This window comes from Bos mutus, chromosome 22 (assembly GCF_027580195.1).
Source record: "Bos mutus isolate GX-2022 chromosome 22, NWIPB_WYAK_1.1, whole genome shotgun sequence".
NCBI classification, from domain to species: Eukaryota; Metazoa; Chordata; class Mammalia; order Artiodactyla; family Bovidae; genus Bos; species Bos mutus.
In genome coordinates, this window is record NC_091638.1 from 48,616,044 (window position 1) to 48,630,261 (window position 14,218).

The 14,218-nt window shown below is 52.0% G+C and overlaps 1 protein-coding gene across 2 annotated transcripts in view; it reads left to right on the plus strand.

Moving 5' to 3' along the window:
- NT5DC2 (5'-nucleotidase domain containing 2) overlaps positions 1 to 14,218 on the plus strand; it is a 42,731-nt gene that overhangs the window by 28,124 nt on the left and 389 nt on the right. The window contains exons 2-13 of one of the 2 annotated variants that reach the window (XM_070358870.1): positions 10,593 to 10,777; positions 10,893 to 10,967; positions 11,193 to 11,248; positions 11,334 to 11,427; positions 11,594 to 11,722; positions 11,832 to 11,892; positions 11,985 to 12,087; positions 12,200 to 12,301; positions 12,443 to 12,524; positions 13,747 to 13,833; positions 13,917 to 14,057; positions 14,131 to 14,195. In XM_070358870.1, coding sequence (XP_070214971.1) covers positions 10,593 to 10,777; positions 10,893 to 10,967; positions 11,193 to 11,248; positions 11,334 to 11,427; positions 11,594 to 11,722; positions 11,832 to 11,892; positions 11,985 to 12,087; positions 12,200 to 12,301; positions 12,443 to 12,524; positions 13,747 to 13,833; positions 13,917 to 14,057; positions 14,131 to 14,195 — 1,180 coding nt within the window. Of the gene's footprint in view, positions 1 to 10,592; positions 10,778 to 10,892; positions 10,968 to 11,192; positions 11,249 to 11,333; positions 11,428 to 11,593; positions 11,723 to 11,831; positions 11,893 to 11,984; positions 12,088 to 12,199; positions 12,302 to 12,442; positions 12,525 to 13,278; positions 13,541 to 13,746; positions 13,834 to 13,916; positions 14,058 to 14,130; positions 14,196 to 14,218 lie in introns of those variants that run through there. The other variant, XM_070358871.1, reaches the window with a different exon arrangement.

The window sequence follows — 14,218 nt, forward strand, 5'->3', positions numbered from 1 at the left end:
ATTTTATTTTTGCCAGAGCTATGCAGGATGTGGGATCTAAGTTCCTTGACCAGGGATCCAGCCCATTCCCCCTGTATTGGAAGTGCTGGGTTTTAAACACCTGAGAAGTTGTCTGTAAAGCTATTGATTTCTCCATGGAATCTGAATGATATCCTTGTGGATAGCGTAATCTTGTTTGCACTTTCTTTCCCTTTCATGACTTTAAATATGTCCTGCCATCCCATCTGTCTTGCAGAGTTTCTGCGGAAAATCAGCTGATAACCTTATGGAGATTCCCTTGTCTGTTTTTGTTGCTTTTACCTTGCTGCTTTTGATTTTTGTTAGTTTGATGAATATTTGTCTCTTTGTGTATCTCCTTGGATTTCTCCTGTTTGGGACTGTCTGGACTTGGGTGCCTGTTTCCTGTGTTAGGGATATTTTCAACTGTAATCTCTGCCAGTATTTTTCTCCAACTCTTTCTCTCCTTCTAAGACCCCTGTGATTTGAATGTTGGTGTGTGTGATGTCCCAGAGGTCTCTGAGACTGTCCTCATTTATTTTGGTTCCTTTTTTCTTTATTCTGCTGCTCAGCAGTTCTTTCCACCATTCTTTGAGCTCACTTACTGGTTCTTCTGGTTTAGTTACTCTGCTATTCCAGTGTAGCTTCCATTCCGGTTCTTCTTGTGTTTTTCATCACTGTTTGCTCTTTAGTTCTTTAGGTCCTTGTTAAACACGTCTGGATTTTCTTGACCTGTGCCTGCATTCTCTTTCTGAGATTTAGGATCATCTTTACTATCATTACTCTGATTTTCTTTTTAGGTAGGTTGCCTGTTTCCTCCTCATTGGTTTCGTCTTGTAGGTTTTTACATTGCTCCTTCATCTGTACCAAATTTTTTTTATCTCTCCTTTTTATATTTGATGGGTGGGACTGTGTTCTTGACTTGCTGGTTGTTTGGCCTGAGGCGTCCAACCCTGGAGTCTGCAGGCTGTAGGTCAGTGCTGCGGTGAGGACTTCTGGTAGAGCTCACGATGATTAATAGTGCCTGAATTCTGAGGTTCTCTGTTAGTCCAGGGGTTTAGACTCGGTGCTTCCACCACAGGAGCTCAAGCCTGATCCCTGGCCTGGGAACCACGGCCCCGCAGGTCACACAGTGCTGCCAAAAAAAAAAAAAAAGATAAGAAACAACAAGGAGAACAGTAAAAACGAATAAAAAATAAAATAAATCTAGAAAATATATTAGAAATAATAGGGACTTCCCTGGTGGTTCAGTGGCTAAGACTCCACACTCCCAATGCAGTGTTGGGGGGAGGGGCAGGTTTGATTCCTGGCATGGCCAAAAATATATAAGAAAAACAAAAATGTAATAACAACAAAGCTAAAGAGAATTAGTACAGCAAGGGGAACATAGCCAGAAAAGGCGCTGGGAGGCTGGGCTTAGACTCAAGACCTGCACAGCCAGAGTGAGCCGTGAAGGTGGAGATTCAGGCCCTGGACCCCAGCAGGCTCCCTGGGTCCTGAGCAGGTTGGGAAGACCCTTGTCATGTTCCCCTCACTCCCTCAGCCACCCCTCAGGGGTGCCCCCCATCCCGCCTCTGCTTCCTCCCTCCCTCCTTCCCCCACTACATCCTACCTGCTTGCATGGAGGTTCCTCCAGTCCCCCTAGGTGTCTGGGGTCCCCCGCCAGCAGCGCCTGGTTGGTGCCACTGTGTTCAGTTCAGTTCAGTCGCTCAGTCGTGTCCGACTCTTTGCGACCCCATGAATCGCAGCATGCCAGGCCTCCCTGTCCATCACCAACTCCCGGAGTTCACCCAGACTCACATCCATCGAGTCGGTAATGCCATCCAGCCATCTCATCCTCTGTGATCCCCTTCTCCTCCTGCCCCCAATCCCTCCCAGCATCAGAGTCTTTTCCAATGAGTTAACTCTTCGCAACAGGTGGCCAAAGTACTGGAGTTTCAGTTTTAGCATCATTCCTTCCAAAGAACACCCAGGACTGATCTCCTCTAGAATGGACTGGTTGGATCTCCTTGCAGTCCAAGGGACTCTCAAGAGTCTTCTCCAACACCACAGTTCAAAAGCATCAATTCTTCAGCGCTCAGCCTTCTTCACAGTCCAACTCTCACATCCATACATGACCACAGGAAAAACCATAGCCTTGACTAGACGGACGTTTGTTGGCAAAGTAATGTCTCTGCTTTTGAATATGCCATCTAGGTTGGTCATAACTTTCCTACCAAGGGGTAAGCATCTTTTAATTTCATGCAAAGTCACCATCTGCAGTGACTTTGGAGCCCAAAAAAATAAAGTCTGACACTGTTTCCACTGTTCCCGCATCTATTTCCCATGAAGTGATGGGACCACATGCCATGATCTTAGTTTTCTGAATGTTGAGGTTTAAGCCAACTTTTTCACTCTCCTCTTTCACTTTCCTCAAGAGGCTTATTAGTTCCTCTTCACTTTTTCTGCCATAAGGGTGGTGTTGTCCGCATATCTGAGGTTATTGATATTTCTCCTGGCAATCTTGATTCCAGCTTGTGCTTCTTCCAGCCCAGCGTTTCTCATGATGTACTCTGCATATAAGTTAAATAAACAGGGTGACAATATACAGCCTTGACGTACTCCTTTTCCTGTTTGGAACCAGTCTGTTGTTCCATGGCCAGTTCTAACTGTTGCTTCCTCACCTGCATATAGGTTTCTCAAGAGGCAGGTCAGGTGGTCTGGTATTCTCATCTCTTTCAGAATTTTCCGCAGTTTATTGTGATCCACACAGTCAAAGGCTTTGGCATAGTCAACAAAGCAGAAATAGATGTTTTTCTGGAACCCTCTTGCTTTTTCGACTATCCAGCAGACGTTGGCAGTTTGATCTCTGGTTCCTCTGCCTTTTCTAAAACCAGCTTGAACATCAGGAAGTTCACAGTTCACATATTGCTGAAGCCTGGCTTGGAGAATTTTGAGCATGACTTTACTAGTGAGATGAGTGCAATTGTGCGGTCGTTTGAGCATTCTTTGGCATTGTCTTTCTTTGGGATTGGAATGAAAACTGACCTTTTCCAGTCCTGTGGCCCCTGCTGAGTTTTCCAAATTTGCTGGCATATTGAGTGCAGCACTTTCACAGCATCATCTTTCAGGATTTGAAATAGCTCAACTGGAATGCCATCACCTCCACTAGCTTTGTTCATAGTGATGCTTCCTAAGGCCCACTTGACTTCACATTCCAGGATGTCTGGCTCTAGGTGAGTGATCACACTATCGTGATTATCTGAGTCATGAAGATCTTTTTTGTACAGTTCTTCTGTGTATTCTTGCCACCTCTTCTTAATATCTTCTGCTTCTGTTAGGTCCATACCGTTTCTGTCCTTTATCGAGCCCATCTTTGCATGAAATGTTCCCTTGGTATCTCTGATTTTCTTGAAGAGATCTCTAGTCTTTCCCATTCTGTTGTTTTCCTCTATTTCTCTGCATTGATCGCTGAGGAAGGCTTTCTTATCTCTTCTTGCTATTCTTTGGAACTCTACATTCAGATGCTTATGTCTTTCCTTTTCTCCTTTGCTTTTTGCTTCTCTTCTTTTCACAGCTATTTGTAAGGCCTCCCCAGACAGCCATTTTGCTTTTTTGCATTTCTTTTCCATGGGGATGGTCTTAATCCCTGTCTCCTGTACAGTGTCACCAACCTCCGTCCATAGTTCATCAGGTACTCTATCAGATCTAGTCCCTTAAACCTATTTCTCACTTCCACTGTATAATCATAAGGGATTTGATTTAGGTCATACCTGAATGGTCTAGTGGTTTTCCCTACTTTCTTCCGTTTAAGTCTGAATTTGGCAATAAGGAGTTCATGATCTGAGCCACGTCAGCTCCTGGTCTTGTTTTTGCTGACTGTATAGAGCGTCTCCATCTTTGGCTGCAAAGAATATAATCAATCTGATTTTGGTGTTGACCATCTGGTGATGTCCATGTGTAAAGTCTTCTCTTGTGTTGTTGGAAGAGGGTGTCTGCTATGACCAGTGTGTTCTCTTTGCAAAACTCTATTAGAATTTGCCCCGCTTCATTCCGTATTCCAAGGCCAAATTTGCCTGTTACTCCAGGTGTTTCTTGACTTCCTACTTTTGCATTCCAGTCCCCTGTAATGAAAAGGACATCTTTTTTGGGTGTTAGTTCTAAAAGGTCTTGTAGGTCTTCATAGAACCGTTCCACTTCAGCTTCTTCAGTGTTACTGGTTGGGGCATAGACTTGGATTACTGTGATATTGAATGGTTTGCCTTGGAAACGAACAGAGATCATTCTGTCGTTTTTGAGATTGCATCCAAGTACTGCATTTCGGACTCTTTTTGTTGACTATGATGGCTACTCCATTTCTTCCAAGGGATTCCTGCCTGCTGAAGTAGATATAATGGTCATCTGAGTTAAATTCACCCATTCCAGTCCATTTTAGTTTGCTGATTCCTAGAATGTCGGCATTCACTCTTGCCATCTCCTGTTTGACCACTTCCAATTTGCCTTGATTCATGGACCTAACATTCCAGGTTCCTACGCAATATTGCTCTTTACACTGTGTTAGGAGATGTGAATTCCTTGTCCTGTTACTCCACCATCTGTGCCTCGCCTCTGGTTTCCATTTTTGCTCTCAATACTTCTCAGTCCTTTTTTTCCCGCACTGTTTTAAACATATGACTTCATTTATTTCTTTCTTTGGGTGAGCTGAGTCTTCATTAGCGTGTGGACTTTATCTGGTTGCGGCTCTCGGCCTTCTCCTGTTGTGGAGCACAGGCTTAGAGCACATGGACTCAATAGTTGCGGCTCGCAGGTTCTCTAGTTGTGGCGAGTTGGTTTAGTTGCGCCAAGGCATGTGGGATGTTTGTTCCCCAGCCAGGGATCTAACCTGCATCCCCTGTTCATTCTAAGTGTCAGAGTTTGCTTCTACTAACCCTGAACTGCCAGTCCATCCCTTCCCTCCTCCCCTCACCCTTGGCAACTAAAAGTCTGTTCTCTCTGTGAGGCTGTTTCTTCAGTTAGGTTCAGTCACTCAGTCATGTCCAATTCTTTGCGACCCCATGGACAGCAGCACGCCAGGCCTGCCTGTCCATCACCAACTCCCAGATCTTGCTCAAATTCATCTCCATCAAGCTGGTGATGCCATCCAACCATCTCATCCTCTGTCATCCCCTTCTCCTCCTGCCCTCACTCTTTCCCAGAATCACGGTCTTTTCCAGTGAGTCAGCTCTTCGCATCAGGTGGCCAAAGTACTGGAGTTTCAGCTTTAGCATCAGTCCTTCCAATGAACACCCAGGACTGATCTCCTTCAGGATGGTCTGGTTGGATCTCCTTGCAGTCCAAGGGACTCTCAAGAGTCTTCTCCAACACCACAGTTCAAAAGCATCAATTCTTCGGCGCTCAGCTTTCTTCACAGTCCAACTCTCACATCCATACATGACCACTGGAAAAACCATAGCCTTTAGACAGACCTTTGTCGGCAAAGTAATGTCTCTGCTTTTGAATATGCTGTCTAGGTTGGTCATAGCAAGCGTCTTTTGATTCCATGGCTGCAGTCACCATGTGCAGTGAGTTTGGAGCCCAGAAGATGACGGCTGCTTCTTAGGTGTGTTCCTTTGTGCCCTGACTCTCCCGTCTTTCATTCTGTTTCTCTTGCCCTGTCTCTCTCCTCTCCCTCTCCCTCACTTCCTCCCTCTTTCTTTCCCTTTCTCTCCCTGCCTCCCTCCTTCTCTCCTGATCTTTCTCCCTCTCTTTTCTGCTTCTTTCTCTCTCCCACCCTCTCCACCTGTCTGTCTTCCTCGGTGTCTCTCTTCCTGTGTATCTCTTGGCCTCTTTCTGACTGTCTCCTGGTCTCTTTCTGTCTTTCTGCTCCTTTTCCCTTTCTCTCTTTCCCTTCGTCCCTATCTCTGTCTCTCCTTCCCTCCTCCTCTCTCTCTGGCTTTCTCTCTCCTCCTTTCTCTTTTCTTCCTCCCTCTCTCCCCCACCCGGCTCTCTCTCCCTCCCTGTCACTGTGTCTCCCTCCCTTTTTCTCTCTCTGACCACTGTTTCTCCTGCCCCCTCTCTCCCCCTCTCTGCCTTCACCCCACCCCTCTTCTCAGTCTCCTGCCTGTCTCTGTCTCGCCCTCCTTCCCTCTCCTGCTCTCTGCCTCTCCCCGTCTCAGTCTCCCTCTCTCTTCCCATCTCCCCCATCACTCCGCCTTCCCCCCTCACACCCTCTTTCTGCCCCCCTTGCTCTTCCTGTGTCTTTCTGTCCCCCATGCTTCCTTTGTTTCTCCCTCACCTCTTCCCTTCTCTCCCCCTGACTCTCTGCCTCTCTTTCTCCTTTCTTCCCTCCCTCTTTCTCCCTAGCTCCTCCCGCCCGTGTTTCTCTGTCTCTCCCACCTTCCCTGCCTTCCTTCTCTGTATGCCCTATGTAGATTCCACATATAAGTGATATCATATGGTATTTGTCTTTCTGACTTCACTTAGTATCATAATCTCTAGTTGCAACCTTAAGTGGCATTATTTTGTTCTTTTTTTCCCCTATGTCTGAGTAATATTTCTTTGTATAAATGTACCACATCTTTAGGGGCTTCCCGGGTGGCTCAGCTGGTAAAGAATCTGCCTGCAATGCAGGAGTCTCTGGTTTGATTCCTGGGTCGGGAAGATCCTCTGGAGAAGGGATAGGGATAGATTGCTCACTCCAGTATTCTTGCCTGGAGAATACCGTGGACAGAGGAAGCTGGCAGGCTCTATTCCATGGGGTTGCAAAGAGTCGGACACGACAGAGCGACTAAGCACACGCACCCACCACATCTTTACCCGTCCGTCTGTCAGTGGAAATGTGTTTCTGTTTCTTGGCTGTTGTGTACAGTGATGCCATGAACACAGGCGTGTATGCATCTTTGTAAATGGGTTTTTCTGTGTTTATTTTAGCCACGCTTTGTCTTCGGCGCTGCTCTCCACTTGTGGTGCACGGGCTTCTCGTCGTGTGGCTGCTCTTGTCGAGGGCCAGGGGCTCCAGGGCAAGCGGGTGCAGTGATTGCAGAGCGGGGCTCGGTGTTTGCAGTGTGTGAGCTCAGCAGTTGTGCAGGCGCTTAGTTGCCCTGCCATGTTCTAGTCATGTCTGACTCTGTGAACCCGTGGACTGTAGCCCGCCAGGCTCCTCTGTCCATGGGATTCTCCAGGCAAGAATACTGGAGCCGGTTGCCATTTCCTCCTCCAGGGGATCTTCCTGACCCAGGGATCGACCCAGGTCTCTCGCGTCTCCTGCATTGGCAGGCAGATTCTTTACCACTAAGCCATCAGGGAATCCTCTCCAGCGTGTGGAATCTTCCCAGACCAGAGATCGAACCCATGTCCCCTGCGTTGGCAGGCAGATCCCTAACCACTGGATCACCAAGGATGTTCCTGAATTATGGTTTGACTGATAACATGCCCACGAATGGAACTGCTGGATCATATGGTGGTTCTATTTTATTTTTCTGACCACTCCATTTTCCATCGTTTCTGTACCAATTTGCATTACCACCAGTGATGGAGCTCCCTTTTCTCCACACCTTCTCTAGCGTATGTTACTTGTAGACTTCTTAATGATGGTCATTCTAACCTGTGTGAGGTGGTACCTTTATGCAGTTTTGATTGCATTTCTCTCATAATTAGTGATGTTGAGCACCTTTTCATGTGCCTATTGGCACCTATATGTTTTCTCTTAAGAAATGTCTTATTTATGGTCTTTTGCCATAAATTTTTGATTCGGTTGTTCTTTTTGTTGAATTGATGTTATACTATTTGTATATTTTGGCAATTAATGTACATCCTTTGTCTGTTGCATCCTTTGTAAATATTTTGCCCCATTCCAAAGGCTTTCTTTTTGCCATTGTTATGTTTTCCTTTGCTGTGCGAAAGTTTGTAAGTTTGGGTCCCATTTCTTCATTTTTATTTGTATTGTCTTGGGAAACTGGCCTAAGCAGACGCGGGTGCGCCTCCGTCGGAGGCTGTTCTGCTGGGTTCCGGCGTCGTGTTTGCACGTGTGGGCTGAGGGCAGGTCCCGCCGGCGCTGGTTTACATGCGGTCGTCCACCTGCAGCCTTCCAGTGCCACGAAATGCTTCCCTCTCTCCTCTCAGGAGCCAGGAAGGGCCTTCGTATGCCGTTTCACAGGGGCTCAATCCTAGCCCGCTTCTAGGAGCCACAACTGGAAGACGGTCCTTTTTTGACGAGTTTTCTGGCACAGCTTGGGGAGAGTTTTCCTCAGGGCGCAGTCCCTCTTTTCGGCCTTTCTCGTAGGTTGGGGCCTCCATGCTGAGTGAGGTTTCCAGTCTGTACCCAAAGCTTTGTTTGCTGTCTGTGTTGTTTCTGTGATGAAAGCAGGCCCACGGGCCCCTCTGTAGCAGAGGGGAGGCCGCACCGAGGAGTAACGTCCTTAAAAAGGACTTTTGCCACTTATGATGCTTTTCCTTGCATGAAGGGCTCTACTCAGCCTTGATCCAGGTGTAATCTTTGCAGTCTTTAGCTGAAATCTTGAAGAGGTTGGGGGACTTTTTAAATCCTTTTAGCATCCCAAGTCTGACATAGCTCAGAAATTTCAAGTTTATAAAAACACGGGAATGTAAAATCACATCCTCAGTGGTCACTTAGCTTTACCATTGTCCTCCACTTTGACTTGTAAATGCATTCCCCTCATCAGTGGCAAAGCAGACATAACGTGCGTTTGTGAGAGGTCACGAAACAGGCCACTTTTTAAAATTAAACCATGTGTTAATATAAGCCAGTGACTTCCCCATACCTCAATACATGCACACTTTTATCATTTCCCATTCTGATTGCAAATCTTTCAGTAGAAAGCATTGATAATCAAAATATCTGTCCAGTTCAACCTGAATGTAGATCATGTCCCTCGGTATCGGGTCTCCTTTGTATGTGCCTAATTAATCCACGTTGGGGAAAAGCCGATCAGGTGTCATGAGAAGGCTCAGAGGTATGTTAATGAGGGAACACTAAAGGCCATACATTGTATCGCTTATATCCAGTTGTTATACGTACCGAACGTGCAGCAGTACACCCAGCTCAGCGGCGTGGTATGAAATTTATTAGAGACCTGTATTTGTCATAAGGTCCTTCCCATAAATTTTCTTGAAGGTGAAGCAGTTTTGCAAACGCATCAGAGTACAGTAACTGTTTATAAATGACAGGACTTAGAAAGGCATGGTTAAACATCTGATTACAGTGTAATGAAACTTACAGTGTAAGGAAACTTGGTTACAATAACAGAATTACAACTGATTACATTTAATTTAAAGTACCAAATGTTGTTATTCAGTCAAAGTCCTGTCTGACCCTTAGCAACCTCATGGACTGCAGTGCGCCAAGCTCCCCTGCCCTCTGCTATCTCCGATTTGCTCAAACTCATGTCCACTGAGCCAGTGATGCTCCTGGCCATCTCATGCTCTGCTGCCCTCTTCTCCTCCCACCTTCAGTCTTTCCCAGCATCAGGGTCTTTTCCAATGAGTCGGCTCTTTGCATCAGGTGGCCAAAGTATTGGAGCTTCAGCATCAGTCCTTCCAATGAATGTTCAGGGTTGATTTCCTTTAGGATTGACTGGTTGGATCTCCTTGCAGTCCACGGACTCTCAAGAGTCTTCTCCAACACCACAGTTCAAAAGCATCAATTCTTCAGCACTCAGCCTTCTTTATGGTCCAACTCTCACATCCTACGTGACTACTGGAAAAACCATAGCTTTGACTATATACATTCTCAAGTCAGCCCTATGTTGGGGGCTAGATTTGATGCTGAATACTCAGCCTCTGCGCACCAGTGCAGAATCAAATCTGAGAGTCTGGGGTAAAGAAGAAGAAAACAGCTTTATTGCTTTGCCAGGCCAAGGGGGAGACAGCAGGCTTGTGCCCCCGAAAAACCACCTCACATCCAACCCAGGAGGAATTGGGGAGGAGTTGTTGGAGTGGCCCAAGGGTGGGGCTGCTGTTAGGGGTGTGTGCAGGGCCTGCACTTTATTGTGTCTTCGGCGCCTCCTGCTCTTGGTGAGCTCTCTGCTTCCTCAGATCTGGCCTCGGGGGTTTCTCAGCTGCCTTTCCCCGTGTCTGCATCCTTTGCCTTCCCGGACTAGCAGCTGTTTGTATCTGTCCTTTGGAACCCAGGGAAGGTCATGGAGGCTGGCATTTCCTCCCTACAATCAAGAAACGGGACAGAAGGCTCCCGCGCCCAGGAGCCCCATGGGGTCCTGTTCAGTTTCAGGCAGCAAATGCTATTATGTGGGCTGCCGGGCGGCTGAAACCTGATTAGAGGGGCCTCGCCCTGAGGCCTGTGGCAGATGCTCAGAGCTGAGCGGCTCCGGCCTCAGCCAGCACTCCTACCCCGGTGATGGGGTCCTGAGACCCCACCCCAGCTTCAGGCAAGTGGAGAGGGCCAGCGCATAGCCAGGTGTCCCCTGGGGCGTGTAAAGGCTGGAGGAGGGGCAGCTGGTGGGCTGCGTCAGCACGGTCACCCGGTACCCATCGGCCCCTTATCCCACCTGTGTGACCCTGGGCGGGGGGCTTTTCTCTGAGCCTGTTTGACCTGCCGAGCTCAGAGCACCCATCTTAGGGTGTCTCAGGGCCCGCCTCACACTTGGCGCCTCCTCCTGTAGACCTCCTGCCCCCCGAGGTGTGCAGTCTCCTGAACCCTGCGGCCATCTATGCCAACAATGAGATCAGCCTGCGCGACGTCGAGGTGTACGGCTTCGACTACGACTACACCCTGGCCCAGTACTCGGACACGCTGCACCCGGAGATCTTCAATGCCGCCCGCGACATCCTGGTTGAGCACTACAAGGTGAGGCCAGACCAGCCCTTGGTGGGTGGGTGGCTGAATGGATCCTGAGGCAACTGCCCGGCGAGCAGGTGTGCCAACACCGCTGGCTCAGGCCTGGCCCCATTTCCCCCAACAGTACCCAGAGGGCATTCGGAAGTATGAGTACAACCCCACCTTTGCCATCCGCGGCCTCCACTACGATATTCAGAAGGTGAGCGGCCCCTCCTGAGGGGCCTCCACTGCTTCCTTAGCCACCTGGCTCCGGCGGTGGTGGGCTCATCTTTCTACTCCTTTGGCCTCAAAGCCGCACTTCCTCTTGTCAAGCGTGGGGTGCCTTTCTACCAGCCAGCTGGGGCATGGGGGCTGGAAAAGGCTGGCTCAGAGCCGTTGGCGAATGCTCGCCTCACCGCCCATCTTGCTCCCGTGGTGCCCCTAGAGCCTTCTGATGAAGATTGACGCCTTCCATTATGTGCAGCTGGGGACGGCCTACAGGTCAGTGCTGCCCCGGCCTTGCCCCGTACCCCCGGCTCACACCAGAGCGCCACTTTGGACTGGTGGTCTCTGTGCATCCATCCAGGGGCCTCCAGCCTGTGCCAGACGAAGAAGTGATTGAGCTCTACGGGGGCACCCAGCACATCCCCCTCTACCAGATGAGCGGCTTCTACGGCAAGGTAGGTGCCCGCCTACCGCTGCCCAGGCGACCCGCTCAGCACACTCCCGGGGCGGGCTCCCGGGGTGCAGTGCCTGCACCCTGGTGTCCCAGCCCTCGCCCCAAGGCCACACTGCCCTTGGGTCCCCAGGGCTGGAGGGCTTGCTCAGCCAGTGCTCCTTCCCCAGGGCCCCTCCATCAAGCAGTTCATGGACATCTTCTCGCTGCCAGAGATGGCACTGCTCTCCTGCGTGGTGGACCATTTCCTGGGCCACGGCCTGGAGTTTGACCAGGCGCACCTCTACAAGGATGTGACAGTAAGGGCCTGGGCCTGCGCCCCCGGGTGGCGTGGACGGGAGCCCAGACACAGCAGGGCAGGTCATCCTGGGCTCCAGTGAGGCCTCACTGTCCCTCCGCTGCCCCTAGGATGCCATCCGAGACGTGCACGTGAAGGGCCTCATGTACCAGTGGATCGAGCGGGACATGGGTAAGGGGGGCCAGGGCCCTGTTGCGGCTGCCGGGGCCGGCACGGGGCTGGCCCTCACCGCTCCCTTCTCTCCCACCCCACGTACTTCCCAGAGAAGTACATCCTGCGAGGGGACGAGACGTTCGCCGTGCTGAGCCGCCTGGTGGCCCATGGGAAGCAGCTGTTCCTCATCACCAACAGCCCTTTCAGCTTCGTGTAAGCCCCCCTGCCCCCGCGGGGGGCGGAAGCGGGACAGGGACTCGAGCTGGGTGGCAGAGGCCTGGATCCTCCCTTGGCCGCCTGCCCCACTCGGCCCCTCTCCGCCCAGGGACAAGGGGATGCGGCACATGGTGGGTCCCGACTGGCGCCAGCTCTTTGACGTGGTCATCGTCCAAGCGGACAAGCCCAGCTTCTTCACTGACCGACGCAAGTAAGGCCTGGCCGGTGGTCGGCCCAGGGAGTGGGCGCGGTTGCTGCTCTGTGTCCTGGGGCAGGCGTGCCACCTGTTGTTCTGCCACAGTCTGGGAACCAGGCCCTTGAACCTCACCCCAGGCCTTTGAACCCACCCTAGGCCTTTCAGGAAACTTGATGAGAAGGGCTCGCTGCACTGGGACCGCATCACCCGCCTGGAAAAGGGCAAGATCTACCGGCAGGTGAGAGCCAGCTGGGTGGGCGCTGCCCCACACCCGCTGGGGCTCTGTCTCCTCCCAGGGGCCCCAGCCCCGATGCTTGGCCTCACCGTGCCATGCTCTCCTCACGTGTGCCGTGAAGCTCTTCAGTAGCTCAGGCATTCAGTAAGCGCCCACTCAGCGGGGCTGAGCCATCTGCTGCAGCCAGACAGCCTGGTTGGGGCGGCTCACAGGCCTCTGAGGACCCCTTTTCCTGGCTGGCTAGGAAGGTGAGAAGGGGCTTTGTGCTCGGTGGGGAGGTGTTAGGTGGCTGTGAGCGGGAGGTGATGAAGTATTCGGCTCTGGATGGAATGTGGAAATCCTGGCTGAACTGGGGCTTCTTAGAGACAGTGGTTCGGGGTTGGTGGTCAGGCCCGTAGCGCAGCCTTGGGCTGCTGGGTGCCGAGCCCAGGCACTGCAGGCAGTACCCCGGCCCTCCACCTTGCCCGCTGCTCAGCCTCCCGTGCTGGCGGCCCCCTTGGGCAGGCTGTGAGGGTGACACTCTGTTGTCTTGGCCTCCCGCTGAGCCTGAGGAGCGCCACTCCACCTTTGTGGGAAACACTGAGTTTCCTTCTTTGGCAGGTTTTAGACTTTCCTTTAGGCCTCATGTTCTCTCCCTGTCTCCTGCCAACTTGGCACATCCTCAGCACTCCGCCCGCTCATACTTCCTCTTCCTTGGGGTCCCCTGCACCTCACTCTTCCTCCTTACCTGTCTGCCCTGTGGCTCTCCCCTCCCCAGGCCTCTCCCATGGACAGGCTGTCCCGGCCCACCCCGGTGTCTGCTCCCCTTCCAGCCTCCTCTGCCGTGTTGGATAGAGCCTGGCTGTTTTCATCTTTTCTCCAGCTTTGGCGCGGGAGGGGCAGGCACCTCACAGGGAAGTCTGCTATTGGTGGGCCGGGGTGGCCTGCTGGCTGTGGGGCCGTGGGGTCACGGCTGCAGTTTGTTTCCCAGAGTGGACTCAGGCCGTCACTTGCACGGGTGTGAGGGCACAGGGCGGGGAGGCCTTCCTACCGTGGGCAAACCCCCTTCCTGAGTGTGAAGGGGAGGCAGCGAGGGCCAGGGCCCAGAGTGGCCCCAAGGCCACGGGAAAGGGCAGCCCTGCATCCGGCCTCGCTGCCTCTGGGGGATGGGGAAGCCTGGAGGAGAGGAGCCCCAGGGGAGCCCCCACGGCACAATGGGCGTAGCTGTGTACCCCCCTCCCCCCAGGGAAACCTGTTTGACTTCCTCCGGCTGACAGAATGGCGCGGCCCCCGAGTGCTCTACTTCGGGGACCACCTCTACAGTGACCTGGCGGTAAGGGGGCCGGGGCCCCCTGGGGGAGGTGGGGGGGGGGTCTCTCCTAGCTGCTGCTGAACCCAGTCTCCCCGGCCCCCCAGGACCTCATGCTGCGGCACGGCTGGCGCACAGGCGCCATCATCCCCGAGCTGGAGCGTGAGATCCGCATCATCAACACGGAGCAGTACATGCACTCGCTGACGTGGCAGCAGGCGCTCACGGGGCTGCTGGAGCGCATGCAGGTGTGGGGCGCGGTGGGCGGGGCGTGGGGGGCTGCCCCCGGCTGCTCACACCTGGCACACCCGTCTCCCCCAGACCTACCAGGATGCCGAGTCGCGGCAGGTGCTGGCCGCCTGGATGAAGGAGCGGCAGGAGCTGAGGTGAGTGAGGGGCCCGGGCAGGA